The sequence below is a fragment of the Meles meles genome, chromosome 7, assembly GCF_922984935.1.
Source record: "Meles meles chromosome 7, mMelMel3.1 paternal haplotype, whole genome shotgun sequence".
Classification (NCBI taxonomy): Eukaryota; Metazoa; Chordata; class Mammalia; order Carnivora; family Mustelidae; genus Meles; species Meles meles.
Window position 1 is genome coordinate 58,938,070 of NC_060072.1, and position 19,542 is coordinate 58,957,611.

General features: G+C 39.6%; 1 protein-coding gene across 1 annotated transcript in view; it reads left to right on the forward strand.

The window, feature by feature from the left end:
* PTPRO (protein tyrosine phosphatase receptor type O) overlaps positions 1-19,542 on the forward strand; it is a 242,160-nt gene that overhangs the window by 150,862 nt on the left and 71,756 nt on the right. The window contains exons 7-10 of the mRNA XM_046013693.1: positions 2,115-2,311; positions 15,189-15,309; positions 15,649-15,842; positions 16,932-17,043. Of these exons, the coding sequence (XP_045869649.1) occupies positions 2,115-2,311; positions 15,189-15,309; positions 15,649-15,842; positions 16,932-17,043 (624 nt within the window). The remainder of the gene's footprint in view (positions 1-2,114; positions 2,312-15,188; positions 15,310-15,648; positions 15,843-16,931; positions 17,044-19,542) is intronic.

A 19,542-nucleotide genomic window follows, 5' to 3' on the forward strand; every position in this document is an offset into this window, starting at 1 on the left:
GCTCAAAAATATGATTATTTCAAAGAGATGTATCTTAATATTCATCTAGAAGAATATAGGACACTAAAAATTCTGGGGTTTTTTTTCTCTTGCATTAAAAGAATAATATTTTTAGTGTTTAGGCTATTCTGATCTGCAGTAATGAGTTATTCAGGGGTACTGCATATACATCTCTAGTTTGAAACTGGAAACTATAGATACAAATAACATCCTGGAACTCAGTAAGCTGCCTCAACATAGTACAGGCTCATACCAGCTGAATGATACTCACAGCCCATTTTCCTGACCAAATTGTTCTGGTATTAATCTATGACATTAATATTTATTAAATTCCATTAAGATTTATGTTTCTCTTGTTGCATTATGATTTGTATTTCTGTGGTTTTGAAGGCTTTCCTCAGAGATGAGAAGAAAGGTACGCATTTACATTCGTCCCCCAACAGCTTTACATTTCAGTGATCCCATGTTTCAGGTGGAAAAAAAACCCAAGGCACAGAAAGGTTAGTGACTTTCCCAAGTGTTCAAATGACGACTAGAACCCAGGAATATTCGATAGCAAAGTCCATTTCCACATAGCCTGCAGTGACCCATGACCTTGGCTTGATTATCAGGGTTAGTCCAAACATAAAATCACTGAACGAGTGAATTTGTTTTGCTTTTGCTTCCTCCCACTTCGGCTCTCTGTGCCCCAGTTACCCCAGTAATCTTCCTAACGGCAATGAAAACACTTCGCAATTACAGAGTTCTCTAACACCTATGATCTCATTTGATCTCAGTGACTGATGGCATCATGATAAATTGTCACAAAGCACTGAGCCAGGAGACCAGAGGTCTAGGTTGGCCCCCAGACACTTACTAGCTGTGTGAGAGTCACACACATCTCTGGACCTCTATCTTTTCTCATCTCTTAAATGAGGTATTGGATCTCTCAAGTTTTCAATTCTAACATTTCAGTGGTTTAATCCATTTGGCCTGTGCATTGACAGAGATTCAGAGAAGTTATGCATTTGTCCAAGGTCAAAGTCAAAGCCGAGTTTTGATCAACTTTCCCATCTCCAAACCAGTGCTTTTGACAGTTCCTGGTGCCCTCAGAGTTTTCATGCAGGGGTTAAGAGCATGGATTCTGGAACCAGCCTTCCTCTGGCTGAATCTACTTACCTTCCCTCTGCCTCAGCACAGCACCCTCATCTGAAAGTGGAATTAATACTTGTACTCAGAGGTCCGTTATGAAAATTAAAGGGTTAACATATGTAAACATATATAAGCCTGAAGCAGAGTCTAGAATGTGCCGAGTGTTCTATCTCTTTGCCATCATTATTATTGTCATTTTTTTTATGGTCATTCTCGCCCTGACCCCATTGGCTGTGAGCCCAAGATGGCTCTTCCAGGGAGAGCCACTTGCTCCTTTCCCCCTCCTGGATCCCAGCTGAGGAATACAGCTCCCTGTTAAGACACTGAGACATGTATCCTAAGCAAATAAAGGAAAGTTGCACATGTGCATTTCAACAGGGAACTTCCATAGAAAATAACCGCCTCAACACTTTTTGAGTCCTTACCACAGGTCAGGCACGGTGCTAGTAACCACTTGAGAAACTTAAGAGAACAAAGCTAATGGTGGGCACTTGTGATGAGATACTTTATAATGGGGAACCCACCACGTCCCTCAAATTGTCACTCAGCTCTCAGGAAGCTTCTGTAACTGAGCCGCCTGTTGCCGATTTCTTCTCTCAGTATAGTCACACACCGTCTCTTTGATCCCGCTGCTACCGAATTTGAAATCTTTTCACATGATGGCAGTTGAGGCTAATTTGAATCTCAAAGTCATTCTTTCTAGAGACTGAAGATCCTAACAGCAGAGGAATTCTAAACACGGATCAAATGCACCCGCTACCACACCCACTCTGCGTTGAAAGAGAAATCAATTCTCTCTGGTGAAGAATTTACTGGAATAACCTCAGAGGCAGGGGACAGAGGGCTGTGCCCGTCCAGCCACCAGTCTTACCTTGACTCTGTGTGTAAGGGTGACAGGAAAAAATGGGTTTTTTAAACTCGACTCTTGTATCTCCACCAGCTCAGCATGAAACCTCCCTTGTGCTCTTATTTGAAATGTCCAGGTCCTTCAGGAGAGTGGATCGAAGAACTGACTGAGAAGCCCCAGCACGTGAGTGTCCACGTCCTAAGCTCAACGACTGCGCTGATGTCCTGGACGTCTTCCCAGGAGAACTACAATGGCACCATCGTGTCCGTGGTGTCGCTCACCTGCCAGAAACAGAAGGAGAGCCAGAGGCTAGAAAAGCAGTACTGTACTCAGGTAAAGGGGAAATGCTGAAGGGCTTGCTCACTCACATCCTGCAGCCCAGACAGCAGGCAGAGCCAGGAGACCATTGCAAGCAGATTGGGGGGTGGGGGGTCCTCCCAGGGCAGGGGTGTTGTGAGCAGGAAACAAGTGTGCATGGTTCTTCAGTTATAGTCTTCCTCCCTCCCCCTCTGAGCACTAGCATCGCTCTTTTATTTTCACTCCTCATTCAAGACACTTAACAATGTGCCAGGTACGTGGATAGGTTAGATGCTGGGATTCTAGATAATTGCTATGTATCTGCCTCTGGCAGAGTTTATAATCTAGTGAGAACAATGCATACGTGAGATAGAGTTACTGCAGAGTATGAAATAAGGCCTAGGCTACAAGTAAGTGATCAAGAAGCCCTGTGAATTCACAGAAAGAAAGAACTGGGCATGAAGAGAAATACCGGGGTAAGAAGATTTAGAAACTGGTCCAAAAATTATTTAACCAAGAGAAGGTTCTGGGAGTTTATTTGTTTAAGTTAATTAATTTACTTATTTTTCTTACCATAGCACATAACTTCCCCAATGTCCATCACCAGCCACACCAACCCTCCCAGTCCCTCCCTTCCAGCAACCCTCGGGTTGCTTCCTGAGATTAAGAGTCAGTTTGTCTCCATCTCTGGTTTTGTTTCATTTTTCTCTCCCTTCCCCCATGATCCTCAGTCTTGTTTCTCAGATTCCTCATATCAATGAGATCATACGATAATTGTCTTTCTCTGATTGACTTATTTCACACAGCATAATACCCTCTAGTTCAATCCATGTCAATGCAAATGGCAAGATTTCATTTTTGATGGCTGCATAGTATTCCAGTCTAGATATATACCACACTTTATCCATTCATCTGTTGATGGACATCTAGGCTCTTTCCATAGTTTGGCTATTATGGACATTGCTGCTATAAACATTCAGGTGCACGGGCCCCTTTGGATCACTACATTTGTATCTTTAGCGTAAATACACAATAGTGCAGTTGCTGGGTCATAGGGTAGCTCTCTTTTCAATTCTTTGAGGAACCTCCATACTGTTTTCCAGAGTGGCTGCACCAGCTTGCATTCCCACCAACAGTGAGGATTTCTCCACATCCTCACCAACACCTGTTGTTTCCTGACTGGTTAATATTTTAACCATTCTGACTTGTGTGAGGTGGTATTTCACTGTGGTTTTGATTTGTATTTCCCTGATGCCAAGTGATGTTGAGCACTTTTTCATATGTCTGTTGGCCATTTGGATGTCTTCTTTTCAGAAATGTCTGTTCATGTCTTCTGCCCATTTCTTGATTGGATTATTTGTTCTTTCGGTATTAAGTTTGATAAGTTCTTTTTTTATTTTTTTTTTTTTAGATTTTATCCATTTATTTGACAGACAAAGATCACAAGTAGGCAGAGAGGCAGGCAGGGGAGGAGGTGAAGCAGGCTTCCCACTGAGCAGAGAGCCCGATGTGGGCTCAATCCCAGGACCATGGGATAATGACCTGAGCCGAAAGCAGAGGCTTAACCCGCTGAGCCACCCAGGTGCCCCTGATAAGTTCTTTATAGATTTGGATACTAGCCCTTTATCTGATGTGTCATTTGCAAATATCTTCTCCCATTCTGTTAGTTGTCTTTTGGTTTTATTGACTGTTTCCTTTGTTGTGCAAAAGTTGTTTTTTTTTTTATCTTGATGAAGTTCTAATAATTCATTTTTATCCTTGCTTCCCTTGTCTTTGGTGATTTTTCTAGGAAGAATTTGCTGCAGCTAATGTCAAAGAGGTTGCTGCCTGTTCTCAGAGATTTTGATGGATTCCTCACATTGAGGTCTTTCATCCATTTTGAGTCTATTTTTGTGTGTGGTTTAAGGAAATGATCCAGTTTCATTCTTCTGCATGTGACTGTCCAATTTTCCTAATGCCATTTGTTAAAGAGACATTCTTTTCTGCTTTATCGAAGATTAGTTGGCCGTAGAGTTGAGGATCCATTTCTGGGCTTTCTCTTCAGTTCCACTGACCTGTGTGTCCGTTTTTGTGTCAGTACCAGACTGTCTTGATGATTACAGCTTTGTAATAGAGCTTGAAGTCTAGAATTGTAATGCCACCAACTTTGGTTTTCTTTTTCAACATTTTCCAACTATTTAGGGTCTTTTCTGGTTCCATATAAATTTTTGGATTATTTGTTCCAGTTCTTCGAAAAAAGTTGATGGTATTTTGATAGGGATGGCATTAAATGTGTAGATTACTGTGGGTAGCATAAACATTTTCACAATATTTTTCTTTCAGTCCATGAGCATGGAACAGTTTTCCATTTCTTTGTGTCTTCCTCAATTTCTTTTATGAATATTCTATAGTTTTCTGAGTACAGGTTCTTTGCATCTTTGGTTAGGTTTATTCCTAGGTATCATATGGTTTTGGGTGCAATTGTAAATAGGATCAACTCCTTAATTTCTCTTTCTTCTGTCTTGTTGTTGGTGTATAGAAATGCAACTGATTTCTGTATATTGATTTTATATCCTGACAAATTACTGAATTCTTGTATGAGTTCTAGCAGTTTTAGAGCAGAGTATTTTGGGTTTTTCACATAAAGTATCATATCATCTGCAAAGAGTGAGAGTTTGACTTTTTCTTTGCCAATTCAGATGCCTTTTATTTCTTTTTGTTTTCTGATTACTGAGGCTAGGACTTCTAGTACTATGTTGAATAGCAGTGGTGATAGTGGTCAGCCCTGCTGTGTTCCTGACCTTAGGGGAAAAGCTCTCAGTTTTTCCCTATTGACAATGATATTTGCTATGGGTTTTTCATAGATTGCTTTTATGATATTGAGGTATGTACCCTCTATCCCTACACTTTGAAGAGTTTTGATCAAGAAAGTATACTGTACTTTGTCAAATGCTTTCTCAGAATCTATTGAGAGTATCATATGTTTCTGGTTCTTTCTTTTATTAATGTATTGTATCACATTGATTGATTTGCAGTTATTGAACCAACCTTGCAGCCCAGGAATAAATCCCACTTGTTCATGGTGAATAACACTTTTAATGTACTGTTGGATCCTACTGGCTGGTATTTTGGTGAGAATTTTTACATCCATGTTCATCAGGGATTTTGGTCCATAATTCTCCTTTTTGATGGGGTTTTTGTCTGGTTTTGGAATCAAGGTCATGCTGGCCTCATAAAATGAGTTTGGAAGTTTTCTTTCCATTTCTATTTTTTGGAACAGTTTCAGGAGAGTAGGTATTAATTCTTCTTTAAATGTTTGATAGAATTCCCCTGGGAAGTTGTCTGGCCATGGGCTCTTGTTAAAATTGGGAGATTTTTGATCACTGCTTCAATCACCTTACTGGTTATGGGTCTATTCAGGTTTTCCATTTCTTCCTGGTTCAGTTTTGGTAATTTGTGTCTCTAGGAATGCATCCATTTCTTCAGATTGTCATATTTGCTGACATATAATTGCTCATAATATTTTCTTATAATTGTTTGTATTTCTTTGGAGTTGGTTGAGATCTCTCCTCTTTCATTCATGATTTTATTAATTTGGGTCTTTCTCTTTTCTTTTTGATAAGTCTGGCCAGGGGTTTATCAACCTTATTAATTCTTTAGAACAAGCTCCTAGTTTCGTTGATCTGTTCTTCTCCTTTTTTGGTTTCTATTTCATTGATTTCTGCTTTCATCTTTATTATTTCTCTTCTCCTGCTGTGTTGAGGCTTTCTTTGCTGTTCTTTCACTAGCTCCTGTAGGTGTAGGGTTAAGTTGTTACTTGAGAACTTTCTTGTTTCTTGAGAAAGGCTTGTATTGCTATATAATTTCCCCTTAGGACCACCTTTGCTGCATCCCCAAGACTTTGAATAGTTGTGTTTCATTTTTATTTGTTTCCATGTATTTTTAAAATTCTTCTTTAATTTCCTGGTTGACCCATTCATTCTTTAGTAGGATGCTCTTTAGCCTCTATGTATTTGAGTTCTTTCCAACTTTCTTGTGGTTGAGGTCTAGTTTCAAAGTATTGTGCTCTGAAAATATGCAGGGAATGATCCCAATCTTTTGGTACCAGCTGAGACTTAATTTGTGATCCAGGATGTGATCTATTCTGGAGAATGTTCCATGTGCACTAGAGAAAAATGTGTATCCTGTTGCTTTGGGATGGAATATTCTGAATATATCTGTGATGTTCATCTGTTCCAGGTGTTTATATTTCCAGCTGGAAATATAAAACCTTCATTTCCTTGTTGATGTTTTGCTTAGATGCTCTGTCATTTCAGTGAGGGGGGTGTTAAATTTCCCTACTATTATTGTATTATTGTCAATGTATTTCCTTGATTTTGTTATTAATTGGTTTATATAGTTGGCTGCTCCCATGTTAGGAGCATAGATAGTTACAATTGTTAGCTCTTCTTGTTGGACAGACCCTTTAAGTATGATATAGTGTCCTTTCTCATCTCTTATTATAGTTTTGGCTTAAAATCTAATGTGTCTGATATAAGGATTGCCACTCCTGCTTTCTTTTGATGTCCATTAGCATGATAAATTGTTTTCCACCCCTCACTTTAAGGAAGGGATAGAATATGACTATGACAATGAAAATTTTAAAAAGATTTTTTGAAAAGGTATTGATAAGATAAAAGAGTTTAAAAAGGTTAAAATAGAAAAGAGGAAAATTTAGGAAAAAAAATAAGAAGAAAATAAAATTTAAAAAATGTAACTTTGAAAGACTAAAGAATCACTGGGAAAAAGCCATGAATTCTATGTACAGCATTCCCTTAACTCTGGGGTTCCACAGTTCTCATTGATTGGTGAACTTGGTCTTGACTGGATGTTCTAGAGATTTTCTCCAGGAGGGTCCTGTTGCAGTGATTTTCAAATGTCTTTGCCCACAGCGGGAACTGCAATACTCTTGCTAGAGACCAGGCTAAGCAATCTGCTCAGGTTCGCTCTCTGTAGCTTTTGTTCCCTGAATGCTTTCCATACAGCTTTGGAGGACGGGAATGAAAATGGTGGCCTCCCAATCTCTAGCCCAAGAGGACCCAAGAGCTTGGGGCCCCACTCCTCAGTGCACCCTCAGAGAAAAGCCATCAATTACTCTCATCTCTGGCTGCACTCTGAGCTCACCCAACCTGTGACCAAGCATTTCTGTCTCTGGCACACAACCCCATTTGGAGTCTCCAAACCCAGCAGATTCCTGCCTCACACCCCACGCGGGGGTCTCCCCAGATCTGCCACTTGTGGGGTCCCTGCTAGAAGAGCAGTGGCCTGACAGTGCCTCAGATCATGGTTTAAGGTAACTGCAAGCTGAGAGCCGTCCCCGCCTTCCATACCCTGGCTCCATCTCTGCAGCGGCTTCCCCACTGTGATACCTGGGAGCTCTGTGGCACTCATGTAGCCCCGGTTTTCTGTGACCCCAAGGCTCCTGAGACCACACTGTCCCTGCGAGGGCTCCACCCCCCACTTAGCTTCTGGAACGACATCCCTCAGTGGAGCAGACTTTTAAAAGTTCTGATTTTGTGCTCTGATTCTCTACTGCTTTCTGGGAGCTGACACCTATTCCCTATGATCTCTCTTCTCATATATCCCCTGGGATTCACTTCTCCACAAGTCCTACCTTCCAGAAAGTGGTCGCTTTTCTGTTCCTAGAATTGCTGTTCTTCTTCTCTTCAATTTCCTATTGAGTTTATAGATGTTCAGAGTGTTTTGATAACTAGCTGAATTCCTGGGATGGGCGAAATTTAGTTTTCCTACTCCACTGCCATCTTGCTCCTCCCCCTGATTCTAAGGAGTTTTTGTTTGTTTGTTTGTTTGTTTTACTTTTTCTATTCTTTTTCTTGTTACTCAAACTATAAAAGTAATTCATGCTCACTGAAAAAAATATTCAAAAATTAAAAGAACTGGGGTGCCTGGGTGGTTCAGTAGGTTAACCCTCTCTCTCTGTCTACTTGTGATCTCTCTCTCTCTGTGTGTCAAATAAATAAATAAAATCTTTAAAAAAATGAAAAGAACTAAAGTTAAAAATTCCTCTTTCATTAATCACAACTGAGAAGAGCTTTGAAGGATAAATAGGAGTTAGCTGAATGCAAGAGGGCATAAGGAGCATGCAGAAATGGGGTGGAAATCAGTAGTTCTGGGAATAGCTACCAGAATGAGATCATGCGCATACCCATCAGTCCTGAGTGAAAGCTTACCACATGGGCCCCAGGAAAGACCTTGCTTTCCATCACCCTGAGTATCCACATGGAGAGTGGAGCCCAGAACACTTAGCACCTGGTTTTATTTTTTCATAAGATCAAATTTACTGATTCTTGGTGTCTTGCAAACACAATATTTACTTCTCTAAAAGCAAAAAAATTAATTTATCAACTCCTGTGTCATATGCTGGAAATATAATACTCAAAACAACGTTTGCTATATGAAAGTTTTGTGGAATGTTTTCATTTATCCCATGAAAATAAGGCATTTAGTGAAGTTCAAAAAGTGAGAAACTTTAAGTTGATAAGAAGAATTCAGGAATCACAGCCTTTGGAGGACTAGAAAAGCTTAAGAGTATTGAGATAAGCCCTTACTTGCTTATAAGGCTACCCCTTGACTTTAAAGAGTAAATATGCTAAACCGATTAATCACAACTCACCACGTAGCTTAGTAGCTTCCCTTCTTGAGCATAGGAAAGACAGCTCACTCATTACATTGGTAGAAAAATGTGTTTCCCTTACAGAAAATGACACAGAACTTGACTTCCCCAAGGTACATTTCTTCACCCCTCATCTAATGTACGAATTACATATCTTTTGCATAGAAGCCAAAGGCTAAAAGGATAGATTGTAAATTATAAATGAGCCAGAGAAGGCTAGTTTCAGTGCACTTGGACAATGCCTTCTTGAGATGCAAACGTGAAACTCTTAAGGATTATAGGCACAGAGACCAATATTTAAAGTGGAGGGCAAGATCTAGACCACCGTGTGAGGTGTTATTTCAATTACAAGAACATTTTGAAGATTTGTTATTACACCAACATTATCCATAGCTCCACTATACACACACACAAACACCACACACACACACACACACACACACACATACACATTTACATAAGGAAACATCAGTTGAAAAGGTCTGGAAAACAGAGGTGCCTGTGTGCCTGGTTAAGCATCTGACTCTTGATTTTTTGTCTCTGCTCAGGTCATGATCTCAGGGTTGTGAGATGGGGCCCCCTCATCGGACTCCTCACTCAGCATGGAGTCAACTTAGGATTCTCTCTATTCCTCTCCTTCTGCCCCTCTCCCCCAAATAAACAAACAGATCTTAAAAAAAAAAAAAAAACTCAAAAACTGGCCTGCAGTCATGTGGCCACTAATCAAAAGAATCCAGAAGATTATTATCACCAGTATCCCTCTGATTTGTGTTTATTTCCCAAAGCAACCATTATCCAAAAAGAAAAAATAATACTATTTCTTTAATTCTATATTCAGTGGTACTGTGATTGCATTAAAATTCAAGGTGCATCTGCTTGCATTCCCACCAAGAGTGTAGGAGGGTTCCCCTTTCTCCACATCCTCACCAACATCTGTCGTTTCCAGATTTGTTAATTTTAGCCATTCTGACTGGTGTGAGGTGGTATCTCATTGTGGTTTTGATTTGTATTTCCCTAATGCCAAGTGATGTTGAGGACTTTTTCATGTGTCTGTTGGCCATTTGGATGTCTTCTTTTCAGAAATGTCTGTTCATGTCTTCTGCCCATTTCTTGATTGGATCATTTGTTCTTTGGGGGTTGAGTTGAAAATAGAGCTACCCTATGACTCAGCAATCGCTCTACTGGGTACTATTTGCAGCCATCTAAAGAAATAAATCTTGCCATTTGCAATGACATAGCTGGAACTAGAGGGCATTATGCTGAGTGAAATAAGTCAATCAGAGAAAGACATTTATCATATAATTTCTCTGATATGAGGAATTCGAGAGGCAGGGTGGGGGATTGTGTGGGGTAGGGGAGGGAAAAATGAAACAAGATGGGAGTGGGAGGGAGACAAACCATAATAATAATCACACAAATAATAATCTCACAAAACCAACTGAAGGTTGCTGTGGGTGGGGGGTAGGGAGAGGGGAATTGAGTTATGGACATTGGGGAGGGTATGTGCTATGGTGAGTGCTATGAAATGTGTAAGCCTGATGATTCACAGACCTGTACCCCTGGGGCAAATAATACATTATATGTTAATAAAAATAATTTCTAAAAAATTCAAGATGCAGCTCAAAACTAAGAGTGGTTCTAAAACCAAACACATACAGTAGTGCCCACTCCCCCAGTTCGTGGTTTCACTTTCCATGGATTCAGTTTCCCATGGTTACTGTGGCTAGAAACCAATGATCCTCCTCCAACATATAGTCAGAAGGTTGACAGTAGCCTAACAACAGGGCACAATGCCTACGTCATTCACCTCACTTCCTCTCATCATGTGGGCATTTTATCATCTCGCAGCATCATATGAAAGGTGAGTGTAGTACAATAAGATCTTTGGAGAGAGGCCTCATTTACATAACTTTTATTACAATATATGGTCATAATTGTTTTTATTACTGATTATTGTTAATCGCTTACTCTGCTAATTTGTAAATTAAACTTGACAATAGGTATGTTTGTACAGGAAAAAAACAGTCCACATAGGGCTCAGTACCACTCAGGGTTTCAGGCATCCACCGGGGGGGGTCTTAGAATAAAACCCTTGCAGATAAGGGGGGACTACTGCATTAACAGTTAATATAAGGTTTTACTGTTTTATACTTTCACACTCTCTACTTTGCTTCTATGACTGACTATACCAAAGGATCCTTGTTTTATGTATCACCTAGATCATCTGTGAGACCCAATGTTAGTACCATTAGTCTTCCTGACATCAGCCCTGATGTCTGGGTGCTGGGCTGGTCCTGTGTCACATCCTAGAAACCAAACAAATTTGACCTGAACTTTGATTTCACGATGCTTAGGGTCCAGCCTTCCCTGTAGGTACATTGTAGCCATGAATTTGAGTTTGTCCTCATCATGTATATGCTCTCCATGTCCGGTTCTTGTTTTGTGTATGGTTTGCTTGCAGATATTTGTAGAAAAGGGTATTTTGTGATGTATGCCTCCTAAGAACCATCTCAGTGCTATTCATTAATAAATATATGTTGAACATCAAGTCTGGGCTCCATCGGTGTTAAACATAAAGGACCTGGTCAATTTTTCAAAGCAAATGTGCTTTCAATACTGTCTCCAAAGATTTGCACACAATCATAAATTTCAGGATTAAAAAAGCCATCTAATACATGTATGTATATTTATTTTTATATGTGATCTGCTTTGACTCCTGTGTGTTCTCTGACAATGTACATAACCTGCAATTTAATAGTCTGTCAGGTATTTCTTATGCCAAGACATCTTTCCTCCTATTTCTTTAACTGGGGAGAAACAGGACTGTTGCCTCATCAGAAAAGCATTGGGCAGAACTGAATTCTCTGGAATGGAGACAAAGCCCATTGCAAATGGGAGAGAGGAAATAGTGGAATGCAAAGATGGGATGAAAATTGGGGGAGGAGATGTGAAATGATCCTCTGGGGAATAAAACATGTATTACTTAATAAGTAGTATTTAGGGGGATTTCTCCTGCCTGCCTTTAATCTACTTACCCCAAGGTGATCTAGGATATATACAAGGGCATGGAGTGGTAGACATAGATGCAAGCTGGTGGCTCAGCAAATATTCAAAAACAAGGTGGCAGGAAGGAGTTGGTGTTTATTATTTACTTCCAAGGTCATTTTAAAAAATAGTCTGATATATATACATGTAGTTTCTTCTTTATTAAAAAAGAAAAAAAAGTAGGGGCGCCTGGGTGTCTCAGTCAGTTAAGTGTCTGGCTTCAGCTCAAGTCTTAATCTTGGGGTCCTGGGGTGGAACCCACTATAGAGCCCTGTGGTGAGCCCCACCTTTAGCCCTGGCTTGAGCTCCAGGTAGGAGGTGATGCCTCCGTTCTAAGTGGGGTGTCTGCTTTCCCTCTCCCTCTGCCCCCACCCCAACCATGTTCTCTCTCAAATAAATTAATAAAATCTTTTAAAAAAAACAAGTATAATGTCCCTAGGGTGAATTTGTTATAATTGCATATTTTTGTATTGAGGGATAATTGATGTAGAACATATTTTCAGGGGTACAACATAATGATTCAATCATTGCATACATTGTGAAATGATTATCACAATACGCCTAGCCTAGTTGCCATCCTTCACCACACAAAGTTACGATTTTTTTCTTGTGATGAGGACTTTTAAAGATTTATTCTCTTAGCAATTTCCAAGTATGCAACACAATATTGCTGACTATAGTCCCCAAGCTGTACATTACATCTCCATGACCTGTTTACTTTATAACCGTAAGTTTGTACCTCTTGACCCCTTTCACCCATATCATCCATCACCCAAAACCCTTACCCTCTGGCAACCACCATTTTGTTCCCCATACTTATGAGTTTTGTTTCATTTTGTTTGTTCATTTGTTTTGCTTTTTATTTTCCACATAGTGAAATCATACAGTACCTATCTTTTTTTTTTTTTTTTTTTTTTTCTTTTTTTTTTTTCCCTTTTTATTTATTTTTTTTTCAGCGTAACAGTATTCATTCTTTTTGCACAACACCCAGTGCTCCATGCAAAACGTGCCCTCCCCATCACCCACCACCTGTTCCCCCAACCTCCCACCCCTGACCCTTCAAAACCCTCAGGTTGGACATTGGGGAGGGGAGGCGAACCATAAGAGAATACAGTACCTATCTTTCTCCAACTTATTTCACTAGAATGATACTCTCAGGGTATTAAATATGATGGCATATTTAAGTGGTTCTCATTTCACATAATCATTTGCATAATCAGAATCAACTACTTGCTTAAAATATTATCCAACCAAAGAAACTAACACCACCCTAAAGCAGTCTACACTTTTTCTGTCCTATTATTCTAAATATCCTAAATGAGCTAAGTTAGCATTGGTGGGTATGCGTAGCTGTCTGATGTGTTATTAAGTTTTAAAGAAAAGTTCGGAGCAATGTTAATAATGTAACACATATATGATTCAGCATCATCTTATTGATGTATATCTGTGTCAAGGAGGGTCTGGAAGATGGCCCACTAAAATGTTGGAAATGAGGGGAGGAGGACAGAAATATTGCCAGTTTACTTCATTTGCTCTTCTACTGTGTGAGTAATCTCCACATTGAGCGTTATTAGTTTATGATGTAAAAATTGATTTTCAAGAAATAAGACAAAATTACTTAGTTTTGCACAATATACATGTCTTGTTCGTAGTTTGTCTCTTCAGAAAATGCTCTGTCTGATGAGGAGAGCTGGCCAACTTTGCCTAGACGGTTCCAGCAGAATTCACCTTCGAAAACATGGGCAAAGACTTCTCATATGAGTGTAAATAGGAAGGAAAGGAGGGAAATGCTGATGTATTCATTCAACTTAATTTTATTTTGCTTAAGTGATTGGTAAAGAAATTATGGTATGCTGACCCCCCCACCACTTAACATTTAGAGCAAGTTCTACCAATTCAAATTGTACAATTTCTATTGTGTAGAATCAGTTTCTATTATTGGAAAGGTTGAAAATTCATATTATATCACCAATTCTGTTTCTTCTTGAAATCATAATGAAGCTTAATAATAATTTTTTAAAAGCCTTATAGTGTAGATAAGCTGTCAACGGTACTATTTTCCTTTGATTTATGCTTCTTTCCATAGCAATTGCATGTTACTACCCTAGAGGACAAAAAATTGCTGAGTAATGAGTTAACTTTATTGATACTTTAGTTTAAGAATCCTGGCCACTCTGTGAGGTATAGAATAGTATTATCTATAGTTTACCAATCAAGAAGCCAAGGTAAGCATTAAAAATAAATTATAGATAAATTCCCATTCTTACAAGGAGGTAGACTCAGGATTTGACTTCAGGCAGTCTGAATAGAGAGCCTGTGTTCTTTCTACTAAGCAAGACGTCTTCAACATTAGAGGCCCTAAAGTTCAAAATCACACATTCCTTGAGCTAAAGCATCAATCCTCGGGAACACCAACATTTAACCTTAGCAAGAACATTCATTCATCTACCTGTTTTGTTGTTCTCTATATTGCATTTGTTATCGAACTAAAAGTTTTCTTTCTTTCTTTTTTTTTAAGAACAGCAGGGAGAGCTCATCTAAATGAGAAATATTTCCTACCACCTTCTTTTATGGGGTCACAATAGCCTGGAGAAGTACTTACTGCCGTCCCACCATGCTTAGTCCCATGACTTGCCCATAGCAGCCTGCAGTGGTCACAGCACTAGGCTTCCAGTCCCAGCGCTGAATCTAACTATGTGACCTTGGCCATATCCTGGCTTTACTTTCTTGATCTATTTAAATGAGAGATTTGGAGCAGATAATCTCTGAGGTCATTTCCATCTCTATAATTAGATATTATACGCTTCTAAGTGACGAGAGACTGAAGACATTGCTGCACTGATCTTTGTATGTTTTTAGCTGACATTACAGTTTAGGATGTCAGACTCCCCTTATGGTATTGCTGATTTGATTATGGTTAGAGGCTGATGTGTCTCTAGTGTACGTAGTTAAAATTGACATTGATGGGTATAAAGCAGTTCACGGGGCTTATTAAATCCAGCCATAGAATTTGAATGTTCTGGGTTCCCTTCAGTGTTCACATAAACTATAAATCATCCTAATTCTGAAATCTGACCTTCCCCAGAACGAGCAAAGGCTTCTGGATTTCAAAGGCATCTGTGGCTCCACAAGGAGTCCCTGAATGTGATATCAGCTTTTGTGTCACATTATGAAAGCCCAGCTCTAAATAAATCATATCGGGTGTTTGGTTTAAAGGTGAACTCAAGCAAATCTATTATTGAAAATCTGGTTCCTGGTGCCCAGTACCAGGTCGTGATGTACCTAAGAAAAGGCCCTTTGATTGGACCACCTTCAGATCCTGTCACATTTGCTATCGGTAAGCTGCCAGCCTCGAGAATAACTTTATCAGGGTCCTTTTTGGGCGGTGGGGGTCCAATGCCCAGGTCCAAGTCATTATCATCATATATGGGGGGACCATACTTATTCACCCAATATTTTACATCCAGAGGAATAAATGGCAACCATTGTATACCAGGAGGATATGGTTAGCATATACGACTCCGAAAAAATAACATCAGAGGTGAATATGGTTTATTCAATGATCGTATCAAAAGAGTGAAAACCCTAGTTATTAAGAAGTTTGAAGCCATTGCTAAGATATTAAACATTCCTTCTTGGCTCTTTTTCTTTTTCATCCCTCCCCACTTCTTCCTAGTTCCAACGGGGATAAAAGATTTGATGCTCTACCCCTTGGGTCCTACGGCCGTGGTTCTGAGTTGGAGCAGACCTTACCTAGGTGTGTTCAGAAAATACGTCGTTGAAATGTTTTATTTCAACCCCGCAACAATGACATCAGAGTGGACAACATACTATGAAATTGCAGCGACTGTCTCCTTGACTGCATCCGTGGTAAGTAGCTGTCACACTCCCCCGTAAACGGACGTGCCTTTCCATGCCAGATGTATCAGAAAAAGTTAGTTACCTGTAAATAAACATGGGGGGCTTACTACTTTCAAGAGTTTTCTAGTTGTTTTTGCTTTCTGGACTATTCTTGTTTTGGGGAGAGATTGAGAGAGAGAGAGAGTGAAAGAGAGGAGGGAGAGAGAAGTAATTATGTGAAATAAGCTTTCACCCCTAATTGAGCATATCCACATTTTAGTAGAGCTATCAGGTGCTTATTGTTTCTCTCTGCTCCTGAGGAGGAAAACACACACACACACAAATTTGCTTTAGTCATTCAATAATGTGTTGACACCATTCAACACTAATGATGACTATTCTTAACATCCACCCTCCATTAAATACCTCTCATGTCAAGCCATTAGAGGATGCTTTTCAAGAGAACAGGTAAAGATTACTCTTTCTGAGACTGGAATATTTTCTAAAGTGCAGCTTCTACAGGTCCCGCATGAAGTACTTATTTGCCTCCCAACAAGGATGCACATTTATAGTTCAAATTGGGAGAATACAGAGTTGTGAGAGGCCAATTTTCTTAGAAATAGGGGGATGCGTGTGTACAATCACTTACAAATTAGTACTACTTCACATGTGTAAGACAACTTAGAAAACTGCAAAATGAAACCAATGTTGGAAATATTTGACTTTATACCTATGTATCACTTTTTTAAAATTATGTTTGTAGGGCACCTGGGTGACTCAGTCAGTTAAGCATCTGCCTTCAGCTGAGGCCACTATCTCAGCGTCCTGGGATGGAGCCCTGGGTCTGGCTGCCAGCTCAGCAGGGAGCCTGCTTCTCCCTCTACCCCTCGCCTCTGCTTGTGCTCTCTTTCTCCCTATCTCTCAAAAATAGCATATCATTCTATTTACACCTTACCTCAGTCCAGAAAGAATTTTTAATGGAAAATTTGGGAACTACAAAAATGCACAGAAATAAAATTAAAGACTGCTTACTGATTATTTTCATGACCTAATAAAAGTAACTCAATTCCAAAAACATGATTTTCTTCCCCTTAGTCTTTGTCTCATTGCTCTTTTTAGAGGATAGCCAATCTGTTGCCAGCATGGTACTACAACTTCCGAGTTACCATGGTAACATGGGGAGAACCGGAATTGAGCTGTTGTGACAGCTCCACCATCAGCTTCATAACAGGTGAGTGGTGTGTGGGAACTGCTTCTGGGGGGAGAGAAGACTGTTTTGAGGAGTTTCTGAAGAGATGCACCTCCAGAAAGTTCGAGTTGTTCACCGGGCACTGATTGAGCATCAGTTTCACCGATGGCAGTACACTCAATTCTAAAAATTCATTATTTGTTCAAATGATAATTTTTAAAATTTAAATGTGTTTTTATCCTGATTTACTGTCCTTTATTTATGTGCCCCATTCAGAATTGATGAGAATCGAATTGTAGCAGACAGAGCTTTCAGCTTCCCACTGAGATGAATTGATTGTACCCATTCGATGATTATATTTGCTAGAGTGCCTCCATCTCCTTATTACATAAGCCATTTTTAAGGTCACAGCCTGATGACAGTGTTGTCCATTGCAGCAGTGAAAATGGGCTTTGGTGACAGGTGGACCTGAGTTTGAATCCGAATCTGCCACCTACCCTGAGCAACCTGTGTGTGTTAACTTTCCTAAGCCTCAGTTTTTTTAAGTGTAATATGGCTATGATAATGGTATCTATTATTCTTTTCCATTTAAATACATCACTTAGGGGACACCTGAGTGGCTCAGTTGGTTAGGGGTCCTACTCTTGATTTTGGGTCAGGTCATGATCTCAGAGTTGCAAGATCAAGCCCTGGGTCAGGCTCCACTCGGCATGGAGCATGCTTGCGATTCTCTCTCTCCCTCTCCCTCTGCCTTTCCCCTCACCACCCTCTCCCACTTTCTCTTCCTCTCCAAAAGAAAAAAAAAACATAGCAAAATATGTGGCAGAAGGTTTTAGTACGTGAACAACTGTTAGCTCATTATCATATAACAGAGATAGCAGAGGTGGTCAGAGATGGCGATGGAAAGGGGAAATTCATCAAAGAAACACTAACCCTTTTTGAATCCTATTTGAACAAAGGTTTTTCAGGAACTTCTGGTTGGACTACAAGGCTATTATTAGTTTTATGTTAAGAGGAGAAATGAGAAAAACATGTCTAGATGAAGAATAATGTTAGCAAAATACTTTCTTCCCTGGAAATTTAGTTTTACTCTATCAAACTTTATCAAAATGAAAGAAAATGGAAATAAATTAATCATGTGGAGTTGCTTGGCTGGCTCAGTTGGTAGAGCATGTGATTTTTGATCTTGGAGTTGTGAGTTCAAGCCCCATATTGGGTGTTGAGATTACTTAAAAATAAAATCTTAAAAAAAGAAATTAATCATGTGAACTCTTACACTATCAATGTATAAAGTACATCTCCTTCCTTTACTAACAATAGTAATACAAAGAATAGTAATACAGTAGAATACAAGAGCTCCTTGTATTCTAGATGCTAACAGTAAACTAGAGTAGAAAAATGAAAAAATACCAAAAAGTTCGAAAATACCAGCTATGTGATAAGTACTGTGTTAGTTTCTTGACTATATTAATAATTGTGTACTTGGGGCACCTGGGTGGCTCAGTGGGTTAAAGCCTCTGCCTTCGGCTCAAGTCATGATCCCAGGGTTCTGGGATCGAGCCCCATATCAGACTCTCTGCTTGGGAGGGAGCCTACTCCCCCCCCCCTTTCTGCCAGCCCCTCTGCCTACTTTGATCTCTGCCTGTCAAATAAATTTTTAAAATCTTTAAAAAAAATGGTTGTATACAATTCAAGCTTCTCTGCTATTGCTTTTCTTTGCTCTACTGTATGATCTGATATAATGATTGCCACCTCAGCTTTCTTCTGATGCCCATTAGCATGGTAAATTGTTTTCCACTCCCTCAGTTTAAATCTGGAGGTGTCTTCGTGTCTAAAATGAGTTTCTTGTAGGCAACATATAGATGGTTTTTTTTAATCCATTCTGATACCCTGTGTCTTTTGATTGGGGCATTTAGCCCATTAATATTCAGGGTAACTATTGAGAGATATGAATTTAGTGCCATTGTATTGCCTGCAAGGTGACTGTTACTGTATATTGTCTCTGTTCCTTTCTGATCTACTACTTTTAGGCTCTCTCTTTGCTTAGAGGACCCCTTTCAATATTTCCTGTAGAACTGGTTTGGTGTTTGCAAATTCTTTCAGTTTTTGTTCGTCCTGGAAGCTTTTTATCTCTCCTTCTATTTTCAGTGATAGCCTAGCTGGATAGAGTATTCTTGGCTGCATGTTTTTCTCATTTAGTGCTCTGAGTATATCATGCCAGTTATTTCTGGCCTGCCAGGTCTCTGTGGATAAGTCTGCTGCCAATGTAATATTTTTACCATTGTATGTTACAGACTTCTTTTCCTGGGCTGCTTTCAGGATTTTCTCTTTGTCACTAAGACTTGTAAATTTTACTATTAGGTGACGGGGTGTGGACTTATTCTTGTTGATTTTGAGGGGGGTTCTTTTCCCCTCCTGGATTCTGATGCTTGTTCCCTTTGCCATATTAAGGAAATTCTCTCCAATAGACCTTCTGCTCCCCTCTTTGTTTCTTCTTCTTCTAGAATCCCAATTATTCTAATGTTGTTTTGTCTTATGGTG